General features: G+C 44.0%; 1 protein-coding gene and 1 pseudogene across 4 annotated transcripts in view; one reads left to right on the top strand and one right to left on the bottom strand.

Annotated features, from left to right (window-relative positions):
* Nucleotides 1–11,538, top strand: part of SUN3 (Sad1 and UNC84 domain containing 3) — a 38,683-nt gene that overhangs the window by 12,078 nt on the left and 15,067 nt on the right. Inside the window, exons 1-2 of one of the 4 annotated variants that reach the window (XM_066631155.1) lie at nucleotides 1–113; nucleotides 10,232–10,372. In XM_066631155.1, the coding sequence (XP_066487252.1) occupies nucleotides 10,257–10,372 (116 nt within the window). In that variant the 5' untranslated portion in view covers nucleotides 1–113; nucleotides 10,232–10,256. Of the gene's footprint in view, nucleotides 212–10,231; nucleotides 10,373–11,538 lie in introns of all 4 variants that reach the window. The other 3 variants (XM_066631154.1, XM_066631156.1, XM_066631157.1) reach the window with 3 other exon arrangements.
* LOC136652263 (protein PTHB1 pseudogene) lies at nucleotides 3,161–7,514 on the bottom strand (annotated as a pseudogene).

Raw genomic sequence — 11,538 nt, 5'->3', positions numbered from 1 at the left:
CCCCCCCCTCGGCTAACCAGGGGACCGCACTGACGTCACGAGGCGGCCGCGAGCCCACTGAGCCTCCCCTCCTCTGCGGGGACGCGGCCGTCGGGGCAGCCCAAGCCCGAGGGGTGAGGCCCCCCCCCACTGTGGGTGAGCCGCGAACCGTCGCTTCAGCCGCCCCCTGCCAGCAACGGCCGGCTGAGGGGCTGACAGTGCTTGACCCCCCGTAAGGGAGGGAAGGCGGGGCTCCAGGGCAGGACTGGGCAGTCTGGTCCTCCTCCCTTGGCCTACCTCACAGGGCTGTTGGGAAGGCACAGGGAGAGGAGGACCTACCTCACAGGGTTGTTGTGGGGTCAAGAAGAGGGGAGGAACTAGGGCATCACCCTGTCTCTCTCAGCCTTGCCTACCTCACAGGGTTGTTGTGAGGGGGAGGGGGAACAACACTTTGTACGCCGCCCTGAGCAGCTTAGAAAGACAATGCGATGCAAATTGGAGGGGAGGTACTAGATTTGCAGAAGCACCAGAAGCAGGGGACATCCTCTAAAATTGAGTGTTGGGAGAGCTTCTTTACCCAGCGTGTAGTTAGACTGTGGAACTCCCTGCCAGAGGATACGGTGATGGCATCTGGCCTGGATGCCTTTAAAAGGGGATTGGAGGGGCGTCTGTAGGAAAAGGCAGTCAGGGGTTACAAGCCGTGATGTGTGCGTGCAACCTCCTGATTTTAGAAGTGGTCTATGTCAGAATGCCAGATGCAAGGGAGGGCACCAGGATGCAGGTCTCTTGTTTTGTGTGCTCCCCCCAAGGCATCTGGTGCGCCCCTGTGAGACACAGGAAGCTGGACTAGATGGGCCTTTGGCCTGTTCCAGCAGTGCCCTTTTTATGTTCTTATACACACACACATCACCAGTGTTATAGAGGTTGTTAATGTGATAACAGGCCTACCCCTCCCCCATGTTTGAATGAAATTATGATATTTTGAGGGTGCTGAATCCATAAATGGCATCGGTTTTGCCCGATTGGCTCTAGTTTATTTTTTTTTTGGGGGGGGGGGGACAGCATAGCCACATTATACACTGATTCAAGCAGTTTTCTCATGAGGAAGCTGATGGGTTTCCTCATGAGGAAGCTACTTGAATCAGCATTGAATGTGGCTATGCTCTTCCCCTAAAACCAGAGGCCAGTCAGGCAAAACCGATACTATTTTATGATTCAGCACCCCAAATATACACAAGACTGAATTTAACTTTGAGACAACAAAAATGTGTGTAGGCCTGCATAATCTTTTTATTTCATTTGTTACTACCATCCTAAACCAAGTCAAGTGAGCCTCAGTCACGTTGGTTTCAGTGAACTCAGAGCCCAATCCAATGCATGTCTACTCAGAAGTAAGTCCCATTAGAGTTAATGGGGCTTACTTCCAGGATAGTGTGGACAGGATTGGGCTGTCAGTTAGGAGCTCTTCACTGCCTGGGATCAGTTTCAAATTGTTCTGTAATAATTGATTGTAAATGGAGAGTAATTAAAAATCTAGTTATATAAACAAATTCTTACAGAGTATCTCAGAGGGACTAATTTAAATTCCTGCTCGTCATGTGGATCTTCTGTGCTGTACTTGAAGACAAGAGACAACTATCTCTTGATTCTGTTTTCCTCACCTTGTGAGATTCTGGGCATATGCATAGCATGTTTTTATTGAATTAATTATCTCAATTTTTGGCCTTTGTTACTCTGATTTAAATGCCAAAGTGCCATCAAGTTGATGATAACAAGTAGTTGTTTTGGAAGTAGAACTAATGGGGTTTATGAAAGACACTTACTTTTAGATTAATTATAATCAATGCCTGTGGGCCCAATCCTATGCATGTCTACTCAGAAGCAAGTCCCATTAGAATCAATGGGGCTTACTCCCAGGAAAGTGTGGATAGGATTGGGCTGTGTGACATTTACAGAAGGAATTTTTTAAAGGCCAATTTGAAGTTTTTCTTGAACATTTAGAAAAGGGCTATATTGTGATAGAAGGGTGATTTAAAGATTTTAAAATAAAATAAATAGGGTTGTGGGTATAAGCAAAATGCATTCTTCTTATTAATTAATTATTAACAGTATTTATATACCGCTTTTCAACAAAAAAGTTCACAAAGTGGTTTACAAAGAAAAATCAAAGAACTAATGGCTCTAATGGCTCCCTGTCCCAAAAAGGGCTCACAATCTATAAAGATGCAAAAGAACACCAGCAGACAGTCACTAAAGAAGACACTGCTGGGGTGAGGTGGGCCAGTTACTCTCCCCCTGCTAAAAAAAGGAGCACCCACTTGAAGAAAGTGCCTCTACCCAGTTAGCAGGGGCAGATAAAAGTTGATTGCCATGACCCATTGCCATGGGCCTTTCAGATTGATTGATTGAGACCTTTATTGGCATAAAACAATTTCCAGGAGATAGAGACAATGGATAATATAAAATGCACACAGTAAAAACATGAACATGATTAAAAAACATCAAACATTATACTACTGTACTCAGGACACAAGATAAAGCATGTGGGGGGGGAATTATGGGTTATCCCATTTTAACAAATTATTGGGAATGAGAAACTAAACTCTAGCACAGTGTAACTCCTGTAGCTTTGTTAGCTACGTTAACATGATGATGCACCTCATCAATTCATATGTGTTTTACTTTTCAAGTGAGTAAGAGCTCTTAAAAGGGCAAGGCTACAGTTCTGGAGAAGCAGCAGGCAATGAGTTAATATCTTTTCTAACAGGGTGAAGGGTTTTGCTGACAGGTATGAGATGAATTCAACAAAATTCAAGTCTACTGCAGTCAACAGGAAAGTAGAAAGGAAAATAGAATTTAACAAACAAAGCATAAGAAATCCACAGTAGAAAATCATTACTTGGGCAATTGTTCACTTTGTTAAGATCCTAGGCTGTATGAATATCTATTGGGACTCACTGCTGCATTTGTGGTTTCTCTTTAGTGCCATGTCTACTCTAATTAGGTACAAAGTGGTGGTTCAGGCTGGAGAAATTTGCCATTGTGTGGGGTTTCTGAGAAATACATATGTCATAAATACATAGTCTGGCACAAGCGCAGTCTGGTTATAGTTGGCACAGTTGGCTAAAATTGAATCAGTACTAAAGAAGTCCAGAGAATGCCAACAGTTTACAGAAAAAGTTCAGTGACCATCAGGTTTTGTCTTCTGTTTAGGAAGGTGCCTATGGTTGGTAAATGTTGTTGTCGGCTCTTGCAAAGCAGATCTTTCCTCTAGGTCAGACTCTGGAATAGTCGCACAACCACCTAGTAGAGCTGCACTTTGTTGAGCATCAACATCCATACTTAGAGACATATGACCACCTTTGGCCAGTTGATCATAGAGCAAGATTATATGTTTCTTCAGCCTATTAGTATCCTTGGGGATACTCAACTGATTGGTAAGAGTCAGAGCATGTTCTTTTGAACTCTTAGACAAACATGTTTTCAGCAAGTGAGAGACAGAAGCATCCACATTTTCTTCCCAACCCAGCTCTTGAGTATCCTGTAATAATGGCAAAAATGTGGCTTCCAGAATAGTAACTTGATCAGCATTCAGCTTCTGCTACAGGCTAATCAGGAGAATTACCAGCTGGGTGGCACTTTTTAACTTTGTGGAAGCCTGGAACATATTGGCTTGGTTTCCCTCCACTGCATCTGCTAGAGCTATTATCTGTCTGTAAGTTCCTTCTAACAAGGTATCCAGATGTTGAAGAGGAACTAAAGTTTTATCTTTAAATTGTGACAGCAGACGTTATTCCTGTAGAGGGACTGGGCCAGAAGAACTACATGTGAAGTCCTTGCCGTTTTGCTTTTTGAAGTGTTCTTTAAGCCAAAGAGTGAGCTCTTTCGCAATTAGCCAAATTTTCTAACAGGTCACTTTGAATTCTGTAACGCTGTGATGTTTTTGAAGCAAGTAACGTCACCCTTGACCCAGCTAATAACTGGAATCCTAAAGCATTTTGTTGATCTCCATCACTCTGATCAGCAAAGTCTGGAAAAAGTATAACAAGGCTGATTGGAGGCTTGTTGGTGTCAATAGTTAATCTCTGGTTTGCAGTTTTTGATGGCTGGGCTAAAAAGCATACTAACCACAAGGGTAATCGAAATCTGCACTGGGCAAATTTTGGTATACCTGTTGGTGTGCTATATGAAACTAAAGCATTACCATCCAGATCTGCTGGTGAGCAGTTCCTCTTTAGAAAGGCAGAGAGTGCCGCTGTCTTAGATATAGATGAATCTAATTCGAGGATAAATTGTCATGAGTCAATGCTAATGAAGATTGTACATGCACTGATAATTTGGTCTTTAGTGCTGTCAGTTTACTCTCCTGCGTGATCTTTACTGTCACTGAAAGAACCACCTCTGCTCTTACTTCAGTGTCAGCAACTTAAGATACTGAATCAAGATCAGACAAAACTTCCACAAGAGCCAAATTTCATTTATTTTTATTTTTATTTTATTTTTTCAGGTTTCGGTATAATGTCTTTGGTTTTTGTGGCTTCTTTGATTATTTTCTGAAGTTTATTCATTTCAGCATCATAGTCTTCATAATTTATATCTTTAGCTTCAACTTTGGGAGCTTGAAATAAAGAAGGATCTGTACCAAGGTGAGAGCATTGTAGGTGACCGTCAACACTCAGTGTGACTATCGCACCTTTTAAATCTCTGCTTCTCCCAACTGTTAATTCGTGTTATTTTCAACATTTATCGTGGAAAGTTCAGGGTCTTTCAAAGTTCAAGAAATGATCACATTGGACCTTAATGCTCTTCTGTTGGTTGTAACAGTTGGTTCCAACAGGGGTTGAGACCCCTCCACAGAGGACAGTCCCTTATTCTTTAAGATCTCCTTTGACAAATTGCAAGCAGAAGAACTAGAAGTAGGCAGGTGCACTAGCAGTAGATGACTGTTTGATATCTTTGAGGGAATAAACCAAAGATACCAGTCGTGTGATCAAAGTATCTTGAGCGGGCAGCTGATACAGATGCTCTGTGAGGAGCTCTGAGAGCAATGAGGCCTTTTTAATATTATTTTCCTCCTTAATAAGAGCAGAAGAAGCTTCTTTCATCTGCTGCCAGGTGTTGTCTTATAAGAATAGCACAGAGGAACAGAAAAAACCGGAATGACCTCAACACGGGAAAAACAGTGATAAGAGTTTGTGGCTGGCTACCATCTTCGTCTGAAGACTCTGCGGCACGTGGCAAATAATTAATTGTAAGTTATTCCAACTGAAAACAAAGTGATAGAAGTATCATGGGACAAAAGAGGACCTATCTTCAGGAGGGAGAGGAGGGAGAAAAGTTATTTCCAGCAAGCAAACAATCCAAGCTTGAGGATTTCTTTATACCAGCAAAGTCGCCATTAAAGAAGCAGAACAGCTTTGACCATCTGGAGGCTGTTCTCACAGAGACTCCGGGCTCTTTAAGGCAAACTTCCCCTAACGTTACCCAGGTGGCTAGTTGCTTATCAAGCGTTAATAAATTTAGGGAAAACAAGGACATTGATTTTTTAATACACCAGACTTTCCTCATGGCTGAGATACCTCAGGTAATAACTACTCAGCTTGAGTGTATTACAAACTTGCTCCAGGAGAAGCATAAACACATTGAGCCAGACAACTTGTTGAAACCTTTGGTGTGCGATAGGGAGAGCAGATCTACAAAGAGAAGGGTTACTCCCGATGTGCAGCCAGATGGTAATATCTTACAGACAGCTTCTGGAAAAGATTCTGTCACTCTTATTTATGATACAAAGAGCCTAGCCATCAATATCTCCCCCTTTAGGGGGAAACACATTGATTGGTCCACCAAATGGAGGGCTAGACAACATCTTGCATTTCTTCTCAAGAAGGCTCCTTCAGTGATAGATCTCCAGAAGCTGGAAAGACTACCCAGCATGGAAAGCCAGGAGCGTTTTCTCCTTTACTTTCACACGAATAGTGTTCCAAGGTTGCTTTTTATGCAGGCTCCTGAGTTAATTGGCTTTGGGATCAGGCTGCAACGACACATTTATGATTCCTCATTGCAGAAGCTTGCTCTTCCAAATTTCAAGAGAAAAGAAGAGGGCCATAAAGAGTCAACTGAAAATCCAAGGTGGACTTCAAATGAGAAATCCGGAACCCTATGGAGTCTATTAGATCAACCTGCACCATTAGACCCATCCTCGCCAATGGAGCTGACTACTGTAAAACTCTCAAACCCTCCTGCCACTCTGGTTAAGTCATCCCCCCTAATTTCAAATGACGAACTTGATAAGATTGATTTCCAACCTGGCATGACAGAAGTTGAGAAGGATGCTAAACTTCTGTCTTCATTTGGTTTCCTACCTCCTGAAGAACATGGGCCTTTCTTTCACTTGGTTGCAGCAGCAGCCTCCAGGGGGTGCAGTGAGCCCCGCAGAAGCCTCCACAGAGCTCACCAGCTGCAGAGAAGGTCAAAATAATTCGATCACAAAACTAGAAGTGGATTATGATCTTTTTTCACATTCTCCAAGGCTTGGAGAGCCTTACAGAGGCTTCCAAGGGGCTCCCCGCAACCCCAGGAGGCTGCTGCTGCATCAGAGTAAGTGAAAGGAAGGCCCCTGACCCCGTGGCAGCTGAACGATCCAGGTGATCATGTCCCTGCATTCCCCCCCCCCGCCCCATAAAGGGGCAAAGGCAGAGGTTGGGGCATCATGACTCCTCAGTTTGAGAATCTCTGACTCGGTGGCATAGCTAATGATTGTGTAGCCCAGTACCAAGGTAGCTAGTACTAGCTCAAAATGTTACCCCGGAAGTGACGTCACAAGTGGAAGTGACGTCACGCCCGGGTTTTTTTAACAAGTGAAAATTGGGAGGAACCCACCTCCTTCCTCCAGCAGCTCACCACCCACTTGCTCTGCTGCCTCCCCCCAATCAGTGGCATAGCTAAGGCATCTATCTGCTACCTGGAGTCAAGGAAGATTTGTAGTCCCCCCCCCCAGACAAAATCAAATTTAATTAATTAAATAAATAAAAAGTGTGCCCCTGATTTATTTGAGACACTGTGCTGGGGTGAAGAGGGATGTTTATTCTCCCCCTGCTAAATATAAGGGGGGCACCATTTGAAAAAGTGCTTTTTTACCCAGTTAGCAGGGGTAACTGTATTATGATATGTTACATTACAACACGTGAATAACATAATAACATGTCATTGACTCAGAACAGTCAATCTCATAGGTCAGTTTTGAGTTATGGAATAAAAAGTGGATTTTCTTAAGTCAGTTGTGTTTTCATTTTCTGGTTAATTGGTCATAATGTTTGATAGAATGCAGATATTTTAATGCTGTTTCATTGCATTCTGCATTAAATTACCTTTCCAATGATATATAACATGATGGTATTATTCATACATACCAAATTTGGTCACGAGTATCAAGCTCAGCTTGATGCCTGGCACAGCTGCTACCCCCTTAGCTACACCACTGCTCTGACTTAGGCTGTAATTGTATCTTACTCACCAGAAACAAACACCTCTACCATGGTAGTAGCTACTGTTAGAATTTGGAGTTTTATGTTGTGAATGAGCTTGTCATGAGCATTATGTTCTGTCCTCAGAATTTGACAAGAGCTAAAAGCAATCAAACATAAGCCCATGAACCAGGTGCCCCCAGAAGCTCTTTATCCAGTCCCCATGATAATTGGATTCTCACTTCTCAGTTGCTGAAAGAGTGACCCATGTGATAATTGGGCTGTCCCATGTCTTGAAAATATTATCAAGATTTGCACATTTTCTTCTGTCATTTACAGCTAATGAGTTTCTATAGAGAACAAAGTGCTTATTTCTGGCCATCATCTACTTAATAACATTTCCTGTTCCTGCTTAATTATGTCACTTCTAGTCCTCAGCAGGCACTATGAAAGCTATTCAGCCTACTGTATGAAATGAATTTGACACCCTTGGACTAGGATGTGTTATTAATGCAAGACTTCTGAGGAAGGTGCCTGTCAAAGGTGACACATCCTTCCCTCCTCCTTCAACCAAGGGTGTGCGTCTGCTCAATGGAAACACCAAACTATTTTCTGGCAGCTTGCATATGAGAGTGAGAAGCTAGAAGAAACAGAGCTAAAAACTGATGGAGGAGCAACTTCAGATGCAGGGGTGTATTTTTGACAATCTGATGCAATCTGTTTCTAATTATAGGTGTTCGTTCATGTGTAACATGCAACCTGTCTATTTGTATATAAACCAAACATTATAAAGGTACCATGAGCTGCTCCAAAGTAAGTCAGAATCCAGGTAGCACTGCATCACTAGAACTTCAATGAAGTAGGAAGCCTGCATAAAGCAACTGTACACATCCTAGTTCAGTGATTTTCAACCAGTGTGCCATGGCACATTGGTGTGCCATGAATGGTCCAGAGGTGTGCCACAGAAATTTGGGGCAAGGTCATTTATTAGTAGGGCCGTTGAGGGATATGAGCCCCCCCTCCTGCAGTCCGGTACACCTTGTCAGTTGTCAAAAAACTGATGGTGTACCTTGACAATTTTAGTGCCATGTCAGTGTACATGAGATGAAAAAGTTTGAAAATCATTGTCGTAGTTGCTTGGGTAGAAGTTGGAGAGAAACTGTGTTTGTTTGACAGCATGTATGTAACCTCCCAAAGAGAAAGTAATCTTTTTTTTTTACAACAAACTGGCAAGAAGGAGCTAGGTGTGGTGTAGGTGGGGCTCCAAGGATAAATGCAGTTGGTTCTGTGGAAATAGGTGAGGTTTTTACACACTGGCACAGCCTGTCAGGGTAGTTGGCTATTTCCTTAGGCACAGCCTATATATTTGTTGATAATCAGACATTGCAAAATGCCATGTCACCAGTACGTATTCTTTGTAAGGAACCTGACTCAGGGCCTAATCATATCCAACTTTTGAGCTCCGGTGTAGTCACAGTGCAGTCCCGTGGTAAGGGAGCATGTGTTTCCATACCTTGAGAAGGCCCCAGTGACTGCCCCTCTACCACAGGATGCAGCACACATCCCACCAGCACAAATGCACCAGCACTGGAAAATTGGATAGGATTGGGCCCTCAGCCTGTCAAAGGCTGCCTCCTAGAACTTCCTGTCTTAAGAAAGTGGGGCGTATGAAGCAATAATAAAACGTTTCATGACAGAACTGTTTACTCAAAAACTGTAGACTCCCCATTGCTTAAAGTTATGAAACCTGGATGAAGCAGTGATTCTGCTATTGTGAAATTTGGGGGATATGAAGTATAGTACTGTACACTTATGGTTCTTATTTACGCTTGCGGTAGTTTATTTCTGCTGGTTAAGCACAACTGATATTACAGTTGATCCAGAGACCCCAACGTGTTAAGAGAAAGAATTTCCAAACAGACTCTTTCATGATATTCCCTTTCTCTGATGATAAATGTTGCACTATAATGGCTTTCAAAGACAATTCCAAACTAACTGCATGATTTGACATGTTTTTAATTTGTTCAGCCCCCTCAATTCATTATTATACGTTGTTAGCTATTAAAATTAGGTGAGTGCAGTAGTACATTTTTAGTTCACTTTTTTTTTTTAAAGGCTACAATCCTATCTGCACTTTCCTGGGAGGGAGCCCCATTAGATACAATGGGACTAAGGGCACAATCCTATCCTGCGCCATATCCAGCACAGGATAGTGGTCAGAAACGGCTTAGCCAGAGGCAAGGGGAAACTTTTCTCCTTACCCTGGGTAAGGGTTGCTGGTCCCTATGGGTCTCCTTGAACTTGTGCCACTTCTGGAGGTGGCACAAGTCTGAGGAGAGTGGAGCAGCTTGAAGCAGCTCCATTCTCCCAGGGAATGGGGGTTGGGATCCGGCATTACTGCGGATCCCAGCCCCACCTCCCTCTCCCTGCCCGCCTGCTCCCAGGGCCACCCATTACCCGCCCTACCCCCGCCCAAGAACGCCTCCTCCCCGCCTTCTCCCCCCTCCCCTTGTGGCCCAACTGGGCCGACGCAAGCCTCAGAGAGGAAGGTGGCGCGGAGGCTTGCATCAGCCTCCACAGGCTGGTGCTTCTCAGAGCACCGGCCTGGCTTCCTCTCGAGGAGGTGCAAACATGCTTTATGGCACGTTTGCGACCCTCCTGGGCCTGCACAAGGGACTTGCGCTGGCCCAAATCATTTATAGGATTGTGCCCTCACGGTACTTCTGAGTAGACATGCATAGGATTGTGCTGTTAGTTCACTCATGCACCCTTCCTTACTCTAATTTCAGCAACAAGTGGTGAGCTCATGAAAATATGTACAAAGTCACGAAGACTTCCGGGGATATCTATTCAACAGAAGAATCAAATGACTCAAATAGTGGTTGTAGCAGTCGAAGCTCAAGCACTGATGCCCAAGTCCTTTTAGAAGGGTATGCATGATTTTCAATGTAAATAATTTATCTGCTTTTGTTGATCCTGTGCTTTTATATTTTTTTACTGTATTTTGTATTATTTAATAATTTATATTTAATTCTAATTATTAGCAAATGGGAGCATCCACAATGTATATGCACAACATGGTCTGGGCATCCTCTCTCTTGCCTTCCCTTTATAGGGGAGAAAACTAAGGGCGCAATCCTATCATGCACTGGAACAGGCAAGCAAGGAGGCTCGCGCTATATCCAGTTTAGGATAGTGACCTAAAGCAGCTCAGCCAGAGGTAAGGGAAAATGTTTCCCCTTACCTCCGGGTAAGGGCTGCTTGCCCTTATGGGTCTCCTCTGACTTGCACCACCTCTTGAGGTGGCAGAAGTTTGAGGAGAGTGGAATGGCTTAAAGCCACTCCATGCTCCCTAGGAATGGGGGTTGGGATCAGGCATAACTGCTGGATCCCATCCCTGCCTCCCTCTCCCTGCCTGCCCTCCCCCCACCCAGGAACGCCTCCCTCCCACCTCCTCCCCGCTTCCCCCCCCCCCCGCCTACCTATTGTGCTTGCATTGGCCCAACCTGGCCAACGCAAGCATCAGAGAGGAAGCCGGCGTAGAGGCTTATGTCAGCCTCTGCAGGCCAGCACTTCTCCGAGCTCTGGCCTGGCTTCCTCTTGAGGAGGCAGAAACGTGCCTTACGGGTTTGCAACCCTCCTGGGCTGGCCAGCCCAAATATGGGTCAGGATTGCGCCCTAAGTAAGATTTAAATGTTTTTAAAAGAATAAGTAAAAATTGCATTGATGTATTATGGAAATTAAGAGAAGGAATAGTTTTGTAAGGATAGTCTAAACATCTGGAGCTTCTTAGATTGGAATAAAGAGGATTGGACTGGAGATGGGAGACATAAAAGAGATTTATAAAATTATGAGCATTGTGGAAACAGTATGAAATTTAGGAGTTGGCACTTGGAGCAAAGGGTGGTGCCTGGCAGTTCAGAGGGTGAAATGTAGTACTGTCTGATAGGAATGAGCATAGCATTAGGCCCATCAGAGGAAGAATGCCTGAATCTGGTATGCTATAACCATGGGCAGAGCAATTAGAAACACCCTCTCATGCTAAGCAGATAATAATCTGCCCTTTGATACTCAAGATTTTACTTCATCCCTGGAG

This window comes from Tiliqua scincoides, chromosome 5 (assembly GCF_035046505.1).
Source record: "Tiliqua scincoides isolate rTilSci1 chromosome 5, rTilSci1.hap2, whole genome shotgun sequence".
Taxonomy (NCBI): Eukaryota; Metazoa; Chordata; class Lepidosauria; order Squamata; family Scincidae; genus Tiliqua; species Tiliqua scincoides.
This window is presented reverse-complemented; position numbering and strand designations above follow the sequence as displayed.